The 18,186-nt window shown below is 41.9% G+C and overlaps 1 protein-coding gene across 2 annotated transcripts; it reads right to left on the reverse strand.

The window, feature by feature from the left end:
- Positions 1–610: 610 nt before the first annotated feature.
- Positions 611–12,772, reverse strand: DCK (deoxycytidine kinase). 2 transcript variants are annotated; one of them, XR_011559567.1, is made up of 8 exons: positions 12,258–12,769; positions 10,641–10,756; positions 9,065–9,258; positions 7,199–7,346; positions 5,365–5,480; positions 3,750–3,849; positions 2,101–2,600; positions 611–1,485 (listed from the first exon to the last, which is right to left on the reverse strand). XR_011559567.1 is itself a non-coding variant. In XM_070756880.1 (7 exons), exons 1-7 carry the CDS (start codon positions 12,319–12,321, stop codon positions 2,574–2,576), a joined length of 765 nt encoding a protein of 254 aa, XP_070612981.1. In that variant the 5' UTR covers positions 12,322–12,772; the 3' UTR covers positions 611–2,573. The 2 variants fall into 2 exon arrangements, 1 of the variants encoding a protein (XP_070612981.1); XM_070756880.1 differs by having other exon boundaries at positions 611–2,600; positions 12,258–12,772.
- Positions 12,773–18,186: the final 5,414 nt, after the last annotated feature.

Raw genomic sequence — 18,186 nt, forward strand, 5'->3', positions numbered from 1 at the left:
CTAGGAATGTCCTGGGAGGAAACTGGGACAGAAAAGGTGGGGAGAAGCCTCTGTGGGCCTCTCTAGGAATCTCCTGGGAGGAAACAGGGCTGGAAAAATCAGAGAGAAGCCTCTGTGGGGCCTCTCTAGGAATCTCCTGGGAGGAAACAGGGCCCCCACCCACCCTGTGGTTTCCCCAATCACACACATTTTTTGCTTTTACATTGATTCCTATGGGAAAAATTGCATCTTCTTACAAACCTTTCTACTTAAGAACCTGGTCATGGAACAAATTAAGTTCATAAGTAGAGGTACCACTGTACATGCATATACGTTTCCGAGGTCCAATATTGTTCTATGTACAATCCTTGTTTTATTGACGGCATGTAATATTCCAATTTTCTGAGATTGTGGATTTGGGATTTTTCATGAGCTGTACCCCGTAATCATCACAATTACGACAAATCACAGCTTGAACTATCTTGCCTTGCATGTGATGAGTCTCTCTCATATATATTATGTTTGACCTTTTAAGTTGCATTACTCAAATAAATGAACTTTTGCACGATATTTTAATTTGAGTGTCACCTGTACAATGACAAATGATTTACATATGATTAATGACACAGAATTGAAAATTTCAACCTTTATTTTAGCAAAAAAAGTGTCCAAGATGATCAAATATTGTACACCTTTTGAGATTAAAAACGTAAGAATAAATCCATTTCATGGGAATACACAATTTGATTTGTTGCAGTTTTGAAAACGTGAAATGGTAGAGGTTAATAAATTAATAAATTAAACCAGTTACTTCCGAAGTTCCTTTCCAGTATTCGTATGGCAAATATAAAATGGGTCCAAGTATTTTAAGAAAACAATTCCATGTTTAAGTGGAATATTTGACAGTACACTAAAATCGATAAAAATGAAGCAAGAAAGCATCTAAATACGTAACTACAGCAGTTGCACCTTAGTCCAGGGGTGTCAAACCTTGCAACTTTCTGCATACTTCAACTCTCAGAATTCCCCAACCAGCCAAAGTTGCAAGGTTCGGCACCCCTACATTAATCTAATGCAGAAAACATTAAATAAAACACACATTTTGGAGCAATGCAGAAGTCCTTAAATAGTCCTGATTTACTTAGGTGATTCTGCTTTCGCACCCTCGTAACTTTGATGCATAGTTTTGGCAGGACTTCCCAAATGAAGGAAAGAAGCAAGTTCGAATCTGAGAAGTCATAAATGTTTCCACTTTGGGCATTTTATTCTGCAGGAAGAAGTCAATAGACTATGTGAGAAAACTGAGATTGCCTTGAAAACACAGGTGGGATTCACAACCGAAAAAAATAACCGCTTGAGCCAAGCAGTACTAGACCACCGCAACGCAAACCGTGCTCCTCTTGAACATGTATGCAACATCACAACACATGCAGAAAAGAATGAGTGGCTGCTTTCACCGTTTACCTGTCATCAGGGAAATGATTTTGCTTTCGAATACAGTGGTACCTCGGTTCTCGAACGCTTTGGTTCTCGCACATTTCGGATACCGAACAAAATTTTCGGCAAAAATTTGCTTCGGTATCTGAACAAAAATTGGGATACCGAACAGCCACAGAAAATTTTGTTTATTATCCGAAATGCTACAAGATCTGACGGGACGGGGTGAGACGGAATGGGAGTCGGAATCCGACACGCCCATCCTGGCCGCCCACTTAACAGCCTCCCAGTCTCTAGTCTCCCAGTCTCTAGAGCAGCGGCAACTGCTGAGATGGCTCCGGCAGCTTCCCTTCATCATGTGACATTCCCGGCGCTGCTGCTGCTCGATGGAAAGCCGCCGCCGGGAAGGAGAAAGTTGGTGCAGCTGCCTACGGGTACAAGACGAACCACTGAGGAAAGGAGCCCCCCCAAAACTGCCGGTATTGCAGCCGCCCCCACCCTTCCTACAGCTTGGAGTGCTTAGACTATAGAGCTCCTCAGATCTTTATCCCATAGGAAATAAAGGAAATAGGGGCTAAGAACCAATTAAATCCATTTCCATTATTTCCTATGGGATAAATTAATTCAGTACTCGACCAAATTGGTTCGAGAACCGAGGTACCACTGTAATCTGTTTCCGGTTACCTACAATCCATCTATGACAGCCTAACTTACACCAAGCTACCCAAAATTTGCTTCACTGTTACTTAAAAATATCACTGAGGGTCGAATGTAAACTTGGAAACCTTTTTGTCTCCAGTTTATAGGAAGGGAGGTGTTGCCCTAAATGATCCCACAGGAACATAGATGATTAAAATGTATGTGATGACACGTCTGCCAAGTTTTTTTTGCTAATTACGGCAACATCAAGACCTTTAACAATTTCATTCATGCTATAAAAATAAAAGTTATGGTTCTCACATCAAGTCTTCTCTTCAGTTCCTTTTGGCAACCAAGGTTCATGCAAGCACTTCATTAAGTAGCCTGAACACCCAGCAAGCTCGTAGTAGTATTTAACCAAGCACTGATAAAATGGTTAGGCAAAACCAAGCATTGATAAAATGAATAACTGATCCAAAGGCTGGGACCATTCGGCTGCAGTTAGACGTCTGGAAATGCTATAACGTACTTAAAAATTCGTCGACCTGCAAAATAAAAAGAGTGAAAGTAGAAGTTGAATAGACCAGAAGGTTTAAATAAAAGTGGGAGTTTTGAGAATATTTTGAATAGGCACAGAATTAAGGACTTATAAATATGGTGTTGTGGTTAGCTCTGGCCCAGCTCCTGCCCCAAGGACTGTGGATGTGGGGGAGACATCCACATGCCGCAGGCCTGTTTTGCTCCCGGTGGAATCTGATGATGAAGGCTCCTCTGACCAAGAAGACATGAGTGACAGGGAGGAGGAGAGTGTGGCAGACAGCTCAGAAGGAGATCAATTATCTAGCTTCTCCTTGGATTCGGAACAAGAGTTAATGATACAGCCACGCATGCGGAGAGCGATGCATAGGCAGCAACAACTGAGAGATTATTATCAAAGAAAATTAGGCCACCTGTGGTTGGGTGGGGCTGTGGTCATTAGTGAGGCTGCTATAAAGAGCAGCCTGTGGGTTTGGCCATTGTGGAGGATTATCTGATCGTTGTGTTTCGTGACTGCTTTACTGACTTTGACCTTTTGTGTGCTGATTTTCCCTCCGCTTTGAAACTAAACCAGAGGAAAGTGTGTTTCACTTTGTGGAAGAAGAAGGACTGTGAATTGCCTCACAGCTGCAAGCTAAGCATCTTAGAACTGATAAGGGACTTGTACAAATTACCAGTTTGTTTGGAGACGAGTGCTCTTTGCTATACAAAGAGTGCTTTGTTTATTTGCATTTTCGGTATAAAGAACATTGTTTTGAATTTTCAAACGTGTGTGTGTCTGAAATTGTATCTGTGCATTTTTGGGAGGATTCTACCAGAGAGCTCGACAGAACACATGGTAACCAGAAAATGTATTTGAAGTTAATTTATCCTAGGTTTGTTAGATGAGCCTGCTGTATAACTTTGTTTAACAAGCACCAATAAGGGCATTTGTTAAATTAGCGGCTGAGGACTTTAAGGGCATTACAGCAATTGGCATCTTATGACATTGTATAAACAATGCCCTAAAGCAGTGTTTGTCCAACCTAGCAACTTTAAGACTTAATTCCCAGAATTCACTAGCTGGGCATGCAGATTTCAATAGACACATTCAAGGACAGAGCTTTTGATTATTAACAGAATCCTTTGGAAACATAGTACTCTTTGGTAAATTTTACCTTTTCAATCATATTTTCATGTTTGTCTTTGTTGCCTTTGAAATCTTCATTTACATCCAGAGTTAGAACAGGTATCTTTTGCAAGTATTCAAACTCCGTTCTGTAAACAACAAAAACAGCAATTTGAATTGGAAACCTAAGAAAGGTAGAGAATTTCATTCCAAAATATGCAGAAACCCTATAACCCCTGTTCTGAAAGCAAGCTGAGAGGCGTGGCATACAAATCTAATTAATAATAATAATAATAATAATCATCTCCACTATGTCTTGAATTATACACCTCTTTGCTAATGTGTCGTTTGGCGGGCCCCAAGGGAAGAGCCTTCTCTGTGGCGGCCCCGGCCCTCTGGAATCAACTCCCCCCAGAGATTAGAACGGCCCCCACCCTCCTCGTCTTTCGCAAATTACTCAAGACCCACCTTTGTCGCCAGGCACGGGGGAGTTAGGATATTCCTTCCCCTAGGCCATTACAAGTTATGTATGGTATGTTTGTGTGTATGTTTGGTTTTTATAATAAGGGTTTTTAGTTGTCTTATTAAATTGGATTGTTACATGTTGTTTTTTATCATTGTTGTTAGCCGCCCCGAGTCTGCGGAGAGGGGCGGCATACAAATCCAATAAATAAATGTCTTTAAAAGCCAGAATTGTCCAGGCCTATAATTCCTAATAGCCACACTAATTACGGTATTAAAGAGCGATAAAAGAGCTTTTAAATGTGGTCAGTAATAAAAATAGATATACTGTATATTTAGAAATGGAAAGTCTCTTAACAATTTCCTCTGGCTGAAATATTTCAACTAATGTTTTTTTATCTTACAAATTCATGAGACTATAAATTGGAAAATGTTTAAAAGGGTGTGTAGGGCATGGTGTCAAACTCGATCGCATCTCGTGACGCATCACGACATATTGCGATGGATTTTGCCTTTGCAGGGATGGGGTGGGCGTGGACTGCGCATGATGCGTTCGGAGCATGGGCTGCCAGTTTGACAGGACTGTTGTAAGGTTTTCTGCCTGAAAAAGGGTTGGACTAGAAGACCTCCAAGGTCCCTGGCAACCCTGTCATTATGAGATTGGACCACCCACTTCCCTAGTTCACCAGGGAAAACACAAGAGCCTCCATATTTATTTATTTATTTATTTGTTTGTTTATTTATTGGATTTGTATGCCGCCCCTCTCCAGAGACTCGGGGCGGCTAACAGCAACAATAAAACAGTGTACAATAGTAATCTAATACTAAAAACGATTAAAAACCCATTAATATAAAAACCAAACATACATACATACATACCATGCATAGAATTGTAAAGGCCTAGGGGGAAAGAGGATCTCAATTCCCCTAATGCCTGACGGCAGAGGTGGGTTTTAAGTAGCTTATGAAAGACAAGGAGGGTGGGGGCAATTCTAATCTCTGGGGGGAGTTGGTTCCAGAGGGTCGGGGCCGCCACAGAGAAGGCTCTTCCCCTGGGTCTCGCCAAGCGACATTGTTTAGTTGATGGGACCCGGAGAAGATCCACTCAGTGGGACCTAACCTATTTGCTCAGGGCCCAATGTCATCTCTGTTCAAAAGATACGATTGCGCGATCTCTCAAAGCCAAACGTTTTCTAAAATACCGTAACGTCCTATGCTGGAGCCAGTTTTCATGTTTGTAGTGGAGTTTCTCCAGATATTCCATGGGAATCCCTTGCTCTTCATCCCTTCCACGGATGTAAATCCTATCCAAGCATTTCTTTAAAAACATAAAATAAAATAAAGCAAAATGTCACTTTTCGACAGGAAAAGAGCAACCCCTTAAAAGACCAGCTTCTTAATATTTTTAAAATTAATCAGGTGAAAACCAAAACTCTGCAAAGGATTGTACTCTAAGGCAGCATTCCCCCACCCACCCACCCCAACCTTTTGGGCAGCAGAGATGAGGGTGGTGGTGTTTCACATGCTGCTTGAGCTAAGTCCCTCTTTAAAGCAGCTGTGTATTTTAAAATTATCTTTATGGCCGCGAAGGAAAACGAAACTCCATTAACGAACTCCAATAAAAATCTTTCATAAGTGATACCAAAGACATGAAGAATGGTTGCAGAAACTGGGTATACCGTGTTTCCCCGAAAATAAGACACTGTCTTATATTAATTTTTGCTCCAAAAGTTGTGCTACGTCTTATTTTCGGGGGGGGGGGGGGGTGCCTTATATTTCTCAAATAAGACAAATTCACAGGCAGAAAAGCTGACACCCCCAAAGAAAGTGTACCATACGGTACACTGATTACGGTACGGTACCTGTCAGTATGGCACCCACACACACAAACGACGGCACTTATACGGTACAACAGTATACTCCCGCTATTGCAGCCTCCGGCCACCAGAGGAACTATAGTCTACGCACTGTAGTGGAGACTGTAATGGCGGTGAGACAGCAGCACACTGTGTCTGCTGTACTGGACGGTACAAAGTGATGGAAGGGGCCAGCAGGGGACGCCACATTATTACGGTACCGCTATGAACAGCTTTGAACGGTACCGTATGTTTTTCCACCGTACCGTATGTAAACTTGACTACGCCTTATTTTTTGGGGGGTGCCTTATACAGTGATCCCCCGGTTATTGCGTCCCCGACCATTGCGAACAGGGTAATTTGCGATTTTTGAACCCGGAAGTCAGAACACCATCTGCGCATGCGTGCCCTTTTTTTCTATGGGCACGCATGCGTAGATGGCGCCTTCCCTAGGTCTTCCCCCTTTTGGCCGGCATCAGCGAGGAGTTTCCCCACCACCGCCCACGCAAACTCCTCGCTGCTGCCGCTTCGCTCGGGCCGCTTCCCAGCTGAGTACTCAGCTGGGAAGCGGCCCGAGCGAACGGCTTGTCCGCAGCCTGCCTGCCCGCGCGCCCGCCTCCCGCCCACGCCGTTCGCTCGGGCCGCTTCCCAACTGAGCCCTCAAGCCAAGCGCCAAAGGCGAACTTCTGCGCTTGGCTTGAGGGCTCAGTTGGGAAGGCGCGCGGGTGTTTTAAAACGTCCCCGCCGACATGGGGGGCTCGCTAGCACACCCCCAAACCCGGGTTGGGGGTTCGGGGAGGTGCTAGCGAGCCCCCCATGTCGGCGGGGACGTTTTAAAACACCCGCCCTGCCCCCAATCTTCGGCTCCTCGCTAGCGCTGCGGAAGTAAAAACACCATCTGCACATGCGCAGATGGTGTTTTTACTTCCGCAGCGCTACTTCGCAAAAACCCGCTCGTTGCGGGGGGTCCTGGAACGGAACCCTCACAACGAGCGGGGGATCACTGTATTAGCAAATTCTACAAAACCTCTGACATGCCTTACTTTCGGGGAAACAGGGTAGATGGGGATTCGCTTGCTTGTGTGGACTGGTTGCTGACCTGCCGTTGACTGTGCTGGTTCATAGACTTTTGGAAGCCCTGCTCTAATGTCCAGTGTATTCACAAAGCTTTCTTTCTTACTTCAGGAGTAGCTCGGAGATAAATAATCCCATCCAGTTCAAGCCTTGATCCAAACTGCTGATTCATCCAGCTGTGCCAGTCTTCATAAACAGTCCACTCTGTTTCGCTCATGCACTCAGATTCATATAAATTGGACGCAAAGATATACCTTTTCAAAATAAATAGAATTCAATTTAGCTTCAATTATCCTAAAATGGGAAAACGTTTTATTTTGGATCTGGAACAAAATGTACTGTATTTTTCGGACTATAAGACACAGCAGTGTATAAGAGGCACCAAGATTTCAAAGAGGTTCTTCTGTCGGGCTCTCTGGTAGACTCCTCCCAAAAATTCACAGGTACAAATTTCAGACACACACACGTTTGAAAATTCAAAACAATGTTCTTTATAAGGAAAATTCACTTAAACCAAGCCCAAACTGGTAATTTGTACAAGTCCCTTATCAGTTCTGTGATACTTAGCTTGCAGCTGTGAGACAATTCACAGTCCTTCTTCTTTCACAAAGCGAAACACACTTTGCTCTGGTTTAGTTTCAAAGTGGGGAAAAATCAGCACACAAAAGGTCGAAGTCAGCAAGGCAGGCACGAAACACAATGATCAGATAATCCTCCACAATGGCCAAACCCACAGGCTGCTATTGATAGCAGCCTCACTAATGACCACAGCCCCACCCAACCACAGGTGGCCTCATTTTCTTTGATAATAATCTCTCAGTTGTTGCTGCCTATGCCTCGCTCTCCGCATGCGTGGCTGTATCATTAACTCTTGTTCTGAATCCAAGGAGGAGCTAGATAATTGATCTCCTTCTGAGCTGTCTGCCACACCCTCCTCCTCCCTGTCACTCATGTCTTCTTGGTCAGAGGAGCCTTCATCAGCAGATTCTACCGGGGGCAAAACAGGCCTGCAGCATGTGGATGTCTCCCCCACATCCACAGTCCTTGGGGCAGGAGCAGGGCCAGAGCTAACCACAAGAGGTAAATAAGAAAAAAGGAGGTTTTATCCTCCCTGGCCCCCAGGAGCACTCTGCAAAGCTTCCAAACCCTCTTTGCGCCCCATTTTTCACTCATTTTTGCAAAAAAATGGGGCACACAGATGTTTTGGGAACCCTGCAGAGTGCTCCTGGGCACTAGGGGAAGGCAAAAACGCCTTTTTCTGTGAAAAATGGCTTGTTTTTCGCCCGCTTTTTCTCAAAAAGGAGGTTGTTTTTGCCTTCCCCCAGCCCCCACGAGCCATCTGCAGGCCTCCAAACCCTCTGCCCACCACGTTTTTTATGAAAAAGAGTTGATTTTGTGGCAGGCCAAAATCTCCAAGTCAACAATGGCTTCAGCATGACACAAGAAAAAAAAAGTAAAAGAACAAAAGACAGTAGAAGTACCAAGGCAAAAACACCCCATTTTTGAGAAAAAAAACAGGTGAAAAATGGAGCATTTTGCCTTCCTACAGCCCCCAGGTCTCCCAAACCCTCTGCGTGCCCTGTTTTTGGCAAAATTTGGTGAAAAACAGGTTCATTTTTGCAAACAAATGGGGCACGCATAGTGTTTGGGAGGCATGCAATGCTCTTGGGGCCTGGGGAAGACAATACATTTTCCTTACTTCTTTGAAATCTTGGTGCATCTTATACAGTCCGAAAAATACGTTATGTACTCTTTAGAATATTTCCCAGTTAAAATGGCTATTGTAAGAATGCTGGAACTTGAAACTCCACCTATCTGAATTGTTTTAACTCAATCTAGTATCCAGAAAACAATTCTATGATTGGAAAGAGGAAATATTTTCAATTTTTCCAAAAAACCGAAAGCATGGAGGAGGTGCAAAACCCAGGGGAGATGACATGCGAAGGCAGGTTATCAAGAATCAGATGGGTACCTGTCACTATAAACTGATCGTTCGAAGAAAACCACAGCATCCTCGGGTTCTTTTAATTTCCCTTCAAGGGATTTCAGCTGATCCCTGATTCTGCTCAGGCAGGCATAGGCTTGAAAAGTAAAAGACCATCTCTCCGGCTTCTCATACATCATCTGAAGGAGGTTTCCACCACTCTTTTGTGAGGTTGTCAGCTCCTGTTTAAACGTTCATAAAAAATCCATGTAAGAATTGTGCCACAAGGGTCTGTTCTGGGTCCTATTCTTTTTAATATGTTTGTGAGTGACATAGGGGAAGGTTTGGTAGGGAAGGTTTGCCTATTTGCCGATGACTCTAAAGTGTGCAATAGGGTTGATATTCCTGGAGGCGTCTGTAATATGGTAAATGATTTAGCTTTACTAGATAAATGGTCAAAGCAATGGAAACTGCAGTTTAATGTTTCCAAAGGTTTTTGTCACTATGCAGCAATTTGTTCTTTTTATTAAAAAAAAAAAGCCACTGCCAACTTGAAGATACGGTCTCAAATTTCCAATGAAATATTCAGGACTGAATATTAGGGGTCTGTAATATGGTAAATGATTTAGCTTTACTAGATAAATGGTCAAAGCAATGGAAACTGCAGTTTAATGTTTCCAAATGTAAAATAATGCACTTGCGGAAAAGGAATCTTCAATCTGAGTATTGCATTGGCAGTTTTGTGTTAGCAAAAACTTCAGAAGAGAAGGATTTAGGGGTAGTGATTTCTGACAGTCTCAAAATGGGTGAGCAGTATGGTCGGGCGGTAGGAAAAGCAAGTAGGATGCTTGGCTGCATAGCTAGAGGTATAACAAGCAGGAAGAGGGAGATTATGATCCAGCTATATAGAATGCTGGTGAGACCACATTTGGAATACTGTGCTCAGTTCTGGAGACCTCACCTACAAAAAGTTATTGACAAAATTGAACGGGTCCAAAGACGGGCTACAAGAATGGTGGAAGGTCTTAAGCATAAAACGTATCAGGAAAGACAATGAACTCAATCTGTAAAGTCTGCAGGACAGAAGGAAAAGGGGGGACGTGATCGAAACATTTAAATATATTAAAGGGTTAAATAAGGTCCAGGAGGGAAGTGTTTTTAATAGGAAAGTGAACACAAGAACAAGGGGACACAATCTGAAGTTAGTTGGGGGAAAGATCAAAAGCAACATGAGAAAATATTATTTTACTGAAAGAGTAGTAGATCCTTGGAACAAACTTCCAGCAGACGTGGTAGATAAATCCCCAGTAACTGAATTTAAACATGCCTGGGATAAACATAGATCCATCCTAAGATAAAATACAGAAAATAGTATAAGGGCAGACTAGATGGACCATGAGGTCTTTTTCTGCCGTCAGTCTTCTATGTTTCTATGTAAAAAATGGGCTTTGTTTTTATGACAGATTTACATGTTCTCAAATTCTGGACACACCCTTCAATGTGAGGGTTGGCATAAAACTTCTCTAACATGGAATGTAGCACCATGCAGTATCTTGTCCTTCCTTGGTTTTCACTCAAAAAGCTATTTCTTAAGATGGCTAATTCCATCTAATCGCTATCATACCTCACAATCATCGTGGCGGCCTTGAACATTGCACCATTTCCCCACCGGCTCGGGAACAATCTCCCATTCCTTTCGGGCTTTCTTGAGAATATTCACAAAGGTAGATTTGCCTGCGGCTAAAGAAAAGAAGATACTCATTAAACCAGTAAGATTCTGAGGCTGTCTTTAGAAATCGCTACCAGTTTGAAAAAGGAATTGTTCATTGATTTAATTCCTATAGGCCAGTGATGGCAAACTTGTTTTGGGTTCATGTGCCGAAAGGGTATGTGCGCGCGTGTGCTAGCATATGCCCATACCCATTCCTCCCCAAGCTGCCCTTACATATGCGCACAGCCGCATTCTGCTCCTCAGCATGAGATCAGGCCTCAGTGAAACCTGGTGGAAAAACAGCCAAATGGGCAAACCAGAAGTTTGGAAAAAAAGGACTTCTGGTTTGTCAATTGGGTGGATTTATGCACTCGAAATGGCCTTCCCCAAGGCCAAAAATCAGCTTGCCAACACACGCTGGAGCTGACACAGTGAGACACCTCACCTGTCCTCTGATATGGCTCTAACACGCTATCTGTGGCATGCGTGCTATAGGTTTGCCATCACTGCTATAGGCAGTCACCTCGAACCAAGTGGCAAAGAATTGTAAAGGAGTTAAAAACTTTACAAAATAAATACACTGCTCAAAAAAATAAAGGGAACACCCATCATCAACTTTTATTCATTAAACATTCAAATTCAGTCAACTGAACTTTAAAAAATAATTTTATTTATTTATTGATTGATTGATTGATTTGATTTGTGTGCCGCCCCTCTCCGTAGACTCGGGGCGGCTAACAACAGTGGTAAAAACAACATGCGACAATCCAATACTAAAACAGCTAAAAACCCTTATTTTAAAAACCAATCATACATACAAACATACCATACATAAATTGTAGAAGCCTAGGGGGAAAGAATATCTCAGTTCCCCCATGCCTGACAACAGAGGTGGGTTTTAAGGAGCTTACAAAAGGCAAGGAGGGTGGGGGCTATTCTAATCTCTGAGGGGAGTTGGTTCCAGAGTTGATTTATTATATATTATATTATTGTTGTTATTATTGTAGTTATTGTTATTATTGGAACCAAAGGCATTATTATTATCACCTTTTATTCATTAAATATGAAACTCAGTCAACTGAGCATTTTAAAATTAATTATTATTATAGGAACCAAAGATTATTTTTATTATTCTTTTATTCATTAAACATGAAACTCAGTTATCTGAACAATAAAAATTATATTGTATTATTATTATTGGAACCAAAAGCTTCTTCTGCTGCTGCTGCTTCTTATTGCTCCGCCCCGAGTCTGCGGAGAGGGACGGCATACAAATCTAATAAATTATTATTATTCATTATTATTATTCATTAAACATGAAACTCAGTCAACTGAACATTTTAAAATAATAATAATAATAATAATAATAATAATAATAATAATAATAATAATATAGCAGAGGTTAGGCAGACCTCGAACTGAAATCAAGATATATCCCGTTTTCACAAGCGTCTCTCTCTCTCTACTAAAGCAGCGGCTTCACGGCAGAGCAAGCGACACCTCCCCACAGCCCCCCAAACCAGGTCTTACCTATGTTGCCCTCGATGGCGATCTTCTTCACGCCGCTCCGGCTTCGCTTGGGCGGAGTTGCCATGGAAACGGCGCTGCCGGTAACTAAACGGAGCTCTCAGCCACCTCAGAAAGAAACGGCAGCGCAAAGGACGACAAAAAAGCGCGGGAACGCAGTTCGCCGGTCCGCCAAATTGCCGCTCTATCCTCCCCGCCGACGTTCGAATTTGGCGCCAGAATGATCAAGGCTGGCTGCGCCGCCTATTGACGTCACGCAAAAGCTCCACCCAAGTGGCTCAGTTTACGCGCCTCCCCCACCGCCCCCACCCCTCCCCGGCTTGCCTGCCGTGCGATCTTCTTCTCTATCGCTTCTTTGTGGCTCCGATTACGGGGGCCCGAGAGGGACAGAATAGGTGAGGTCAAAACGCGGACGCCCGGTCTGGCTTAGTGCGTGGCTTAGGAATAAAGAGCCCAGCGTTAGCAATTGGGGACTCGCCAGCCAGGCGCCGATCCCGGCTTTTGAGAGCAAAAAAGGGAAGCCATAATCGCACGCCGAAAAACGGATTCAGCCGGAAAGGGAAGCAGCCGGAGCTCCGAGCGCATCGATCGATCAGTTGGGTTGCGGTTGCTTGGCAACAGACACACCCTTTCCATCCCGGACAAAATTAATTCCCTGCAAAACAAGATGTTTTTCTTTTTAAAATCTTTGCCCCGTCTAGTTAACTTTGCCTCCATGGCATTAAAAGACGGGCACATTTTATCATATGTTACGGACTTGTGCTTTTATCTTAGGATAGATATATGTTTATTCAGTTAAATCCCCAGTCACTGAATTTAAACATGCCTGGGATAAACATAGATCCATCCTAAGAAAAAATACAGGAAATAGTATAAGAGCAGACTAGATGGATCATGAGGTCTTTTTCTGCTGTCAATCTTCTGTTTCTTTAAAAATTTGGGGCAAAAATACATAGATGGCTAGAAATAGATAATAGGGAAATCTGTAGATTTTGAAACTGAACTGTTCTTATTAGAGATGATATCAGAAAAATTTGATCAGTCTGTATTTAGTGTTACGTGTTTTAACAGCAGAGAGGATTATATTGGAAAGATGAAGAAACACCTCAAAATGAAGAGTTAATTAAGGAGACATTGGACTGTGCAGAGATAGATAGACTTACATTGAAAATAAAACAGAAAGAAGACACAGAATATTACCAAACTTGGAACTTATTTTACCAGTGTTTGGAAAAAAGGGATGGAGAATAAGAATGGCATTTGTATTATTAAGCAAATCAAATACCCAGACAACACAATGTTTATAAAGCAATAAGAAATGCCATTAATAGAAATGACATTTCTTATTGCTTTAAATTTAAATGCTTTTAAATTTAAATTTTAAAAAATACTTTTAAAAAAACCTTAGTGTCCACTCCAGAGAAACTGCATATATGTGTTTTTGTTTCCACCAACTTATGTCAATGCAATTCACAGACTTCCCAGGGTAATTTTAAGATATACAGTATAGACTTCAAAATTCCCCAAAAGTTGCCAAGATTGAAACATTCTGTCTTGGAGAGTGTGATGTTGGCTTCCTTCAGCATGAGAATTTATTTATTTTATTTATTTATTCTTTGTCCAATATACAATACATATGAAAGAGAATAGACATTAAGTAATATATATAAAGATAGAAAGTAAGAAAGAAGAGAAGTAGAAGGGAAGGAGAGAAAATATATGATATATGAGATAAGGAAAGACAATTGGACAGGGGACGATAGGCACACTAGTGCACTTATATACGCCCCTTACTGGCCTCTTAGGAACCTGGAGAGGTCAATCGTAGAGAGTCTAAGGGAGAATGTGGCAGAGAAACTGGGTTTGAATCAAATTCGTCTCCTGGCCAACACTGGCGATATCACTGGTGGGGAATGTAGCATGTAGCAGATGCTGCCTCTATCTTGCTAAGCAGTATTATCTTAAAGCATTACCTTATTATCTTAAAGTATTATCTTAATGTATTATCTTAAAGACTGAGATAGTGGAAGAAATAACATCCCATAATACCACCTTTGATTTTATCAAACAATATCTTCGGAGCTTCTTAACGGTGGCAACTTTAAGACGGGTAGACATCAACTCCCAGAATTCCCCAGCCTGCATGTATTGAGAAATAATGATATCTACTTATCCCAGATCCTTCTCAAACTCAAGAGACCGAGAAAAATGCCGGATTTAATCTGGCTGCCTGCAGCCTTTATAAAGTAATAAAGGCAGGATAAAAATCAAATAAGGACAACTGCAATTTGAATGAAGTGGAAAGGGGTGGTAAGTAGGAGGATCCAATTTATTATTTTTTAGAATATGAGATGAACTGATACTTTTATTTATTTATTTATTTGTTTATTTATTTACTGGATTTGTATGCCGCCCCTCTCCAGAGACTCGGGGTGGCTAACAGCAATAATAAAACAAAATATAATAATAATCCAATACTAAAAACAGTTAAAAACCCATTATTATATATATATAAAAAGATTATGTAGACAGCCTTCCCTCTCTGAAATTCGCTGGCATACAGAAGTGGTTTTCGACTTACAACCAAAATGGAGCCCAAAATTTCCATTGCTAAGCAAGACAGTTTGTTAAGTGAGATTTGTTCCATGTTATGATTTTTCTTGCCACAATTGTTAACTGAGTCAGTTAAAAACTGTTAAGTGAATTTGGCTTCGCCATTGACAGATGGTCGCTAAAGTGGTATCACATGACCCTGGAACACTGCAACCGTCATAAATGTGAACCAGTTGCCATGTCCAAACTTTGATTATGTGTTCACAGGGATGCTGCAACAGTCATAAGTGTGAAACGTGATCACAAAGTTTAAATCTCATCACCGGCTGTTGATTTGCGCCTGGATACAATGTTTTTCAACAACTTTCTCTTTCGCCTTCTTTTAAAACTTTTTATTCTCAGCTTTCTTTTACTTCAATCTTCTTATTTAACATGAAACATAGAAAGAAAAAATCTTTTTACCTTGGTTGTAGTTTCTTTAGTGTATTCCTTTTTCAATGAGGATTGCTTTAATCTCTGCTTTCACTTTTCTGATGTTTCTTGCTTCCTGCTGGTTTGGTGGGATCGCAATGGCCGCGTCCTCTTACGAGAGGACCGGTGCTCCCTGCTCCAGAGCTGCAGGACAGACCCCCTGCCCCCGGAGCCTCGGCGATGGCTCCCCGGACAGAGGGAAATCCCCTGTTCTAGGATCGAGCCATCCGGACTCGATCCGATCGCGTTGGGGCGACCTCTGGGAGGGTGAAAGGAGTCTCAAGGCAGAGCCCTGCCAAGAGACTCCGCTGCGGTCCTCAACGAAACCGGAAGCCTTCCATTCTTCCAAGGTGGGTAAAATGAGGACCCAGATTATGGGGGCAATATGCTGGCTCTGTTAAAAAGTGCTATTGCTAACATGTTGTAAGCCGCCCTGAGTCTAAGGAGAAGGGCGGCATAAAAATTGAATAAATAAATAAATAAATAAATTGAGGACATATTACAGGAAATAAGAGAGGCTACCTGTGTTTGGGGCTCCAATAATTAGAGCTGCTGATACAAATAGCAGCGTGTTGGCTTGGTCATTGTGGAAGATTATCTGATCGCAGTTCTTCAGGATCGTGTCTTGTTGTTTCCGGACTTTGTTGATTTTTCATGCCTTTGACAACAAAGCAGAGTAAAGTGTGTGTGTCTCACTTCCTTGGAAGAAGGAGGGCTGTGACGTTTCTTCACAGCTACTAGCTAAGTACTTAAGGACTGGTAAGGGACTTGTACAGCCTACAGGGTTGTTTTGGGGAAGAGTGCTCTTTGCAATACAAAAGGGTGCTTTGTTTCTTTTGAATTTTGTGATAAAGAACATTGTTTTGAACTTTCAAACGTATGTGTGTGTCTGAAATTTGTACCCTTGAATTTTCGGGAGGCTCCTACCAGAGAGCCCGGCAGAACAGTGCACAATGTACAGAGACATACAAATCCCATCTATTAAAAACTGGAAATATGAGAAAGGGGAGAAAAAAAAAAAGGCAGTCATGTCAAACATAGCTATTTATTTTTCTTCTTATAAACAGCATCCATTTTCCTTACTGAAAAAAGCCTAGAATTCATATAGTTTTTTTTATCCCATCACTTACAACAATATGTATACATTATTTACATCTTTTCCAATATATGTGTTGCAGAATTTCAGACACCCAACTTTTTTTAAAATCATTTTTTTTTCATTAAAAAGCCATTTTTCAGATAGAACAATAACTGATTTAAATGACTACAAACTGAAGTAAAATATTGGCACAGTTTGCTTACAGTACAGATTACGTTGCATTTTTTAATTTTTAAATGATGTGTGTGTGTGTGTGTGTGTGTCCAGCATCTGCTATTACCTTTTCCTCTCGGATAAGCAGCTAACTAATTTTTTCTTTTAATAGAGAGGGTGTCACCCAGGGAGGTCAAATTTCTATCCCTAATGCAGCATAAATTCTAGCGCATAAGATCTCCCTTAATTTCATTATCAGACTCAATTGGCTTTTCCAAAGCTGCGGGATTTTGCCCATGTAATTATGTTTCCTCGGTGGAAACTTGGAATGTTAACCAAAACCTTTCCGCATCTCCACAAATCTGTTCAAATTTTGAGTTGTCGAGAGAAATGCAAGTTCGGAAAAGCTTTTGGGTTGATTCTACTGGTTGTAGATTCACTCGATCAGACAAGAAGCAATTGCCACAATATACAGTGATACCTTGTCTTACAAATTTAATTGGTTCCGGGACAAGGTTCTTAAGATGAAAAGTTCGTAAGACGAAACAATGTTTCCCATAGGAATCAATGGAAAAGCAATTAATGCGTGCAAGCCCAAAATTCACCCCTTTTGCCAGCCGAAACGCCAGTTTTTGCACTGCTGGGATTCTCCTGAGGTTCCCCTCCATAGGAAACCCCACCTCCAGAGGTGGGGTTTCCCAGCAAAGGGAGCCTCAGTGAAATTGCAGCATCGCAAAAACACCAAAGTCCTTGAAACCCCACCTCTGGACCTCTGTGTTTTTGCGATGCTGCGATTTCACTGAGGCTCCCCTCTCTGTGAAACCCCACCTCCGGATATCCGTTGCCAGCGAAGCACCCATTTTTGCGCTGCTGGGATTCCCCTGCAGCATCACAAAAACACGGAAGTCCGGAGGTGGGGTTTCCCATGGAGGAGAGCCTCAGGGGAATCCCAGCAGCGCAAAAACAGGTGCTTCGCTGGCAACGGAAGTCCGGAGGTGGGGCATCCCAGCAGTGGCGGTGGGTTTGTAAGGTGAAAATAGTTTGTAAGATGAGGCAAAAAAATCTTAAACCCCGGGTTTGTATCTCGAAAAGTTTGTATGACAAGGCGTTTGTAAGACGAGGTATCACTGTATTCTTTTAGAAGGCTATACTAAAGGAATAGCCAGCTTCCCTGGGATCTTTCTCTACTTGTCACCAAGAGAGCACAAGCGGAAAAAATTGCTCCTATATTTTTTTTCTAATATGCTGCATGAAGAAGGACCTGGATAGATCTATCTAGGTACCGGAAGGGACCAAAGCAAGTAGTTTCTTCTCAAATCTGTTTTGTCCCTCGCTCCATATTCAAAAGCATTGATTCTCATGACAATATTTAGCAACACGACATCAGTGAGTAAATTCAAAAATGGAACCAAATGACATTTCAAAATTTGTGTTCCAAACAACCTAGCAATAAGTGTACAAAAATAATGAGTACAGTTTAGTGGCTATAAAAAAATTAATTTTCCCTAAAAATACATTAATCTATGAAAAAACTATCGAAAAGACAGTGCTCTTGGGAAAGAAAATCAGCAAATAAAATATCTTGAAACTGGAGTTCTTCTACTACCGCAGGAGAGAATTATGTTTTGAAAAGGAAACACACAGATGTGCAATAGA

This window comes from Erythrolamprus reginae, chromosome 7 (assembly GCF_031021105.1).
Source record: "Erythrolamprus reginae isolate rEryReg1 chromosome 7, rEryReg1.hap1, whole genome shotgun sequence".
NCBI classification, from domain to species: domain Eukaryota; kingdom Metazoa; phylum Chordata; class Lepidosauria; order Squamata; family Dipsadidae; genus Erythrolamprus; species Erythrolamprus reginae.

Coding starts and splice junctions, on each gene's coding strand:
- DCK (XM_070756880.1), bottom strand. CDS start 12,321: ATGGCAACTCCGCCCAAGCGAAGCCGGAGCGGCGTGAAGAAGATCGCC. Junction 9,259..10,640: donor GCCGCCACGATGATTGTGAG/GTATGATAGCGA, acceptor ACGTTTAAACAG/GAGCTGACAACCTCACAAAA. Junction 7,347..9,064: donor CGATCAGTTTATAGTGACAG/GTACCCATCTGA, acceptor TATTTTGAAAAG/GTATATCTTTGCGTCCAATT.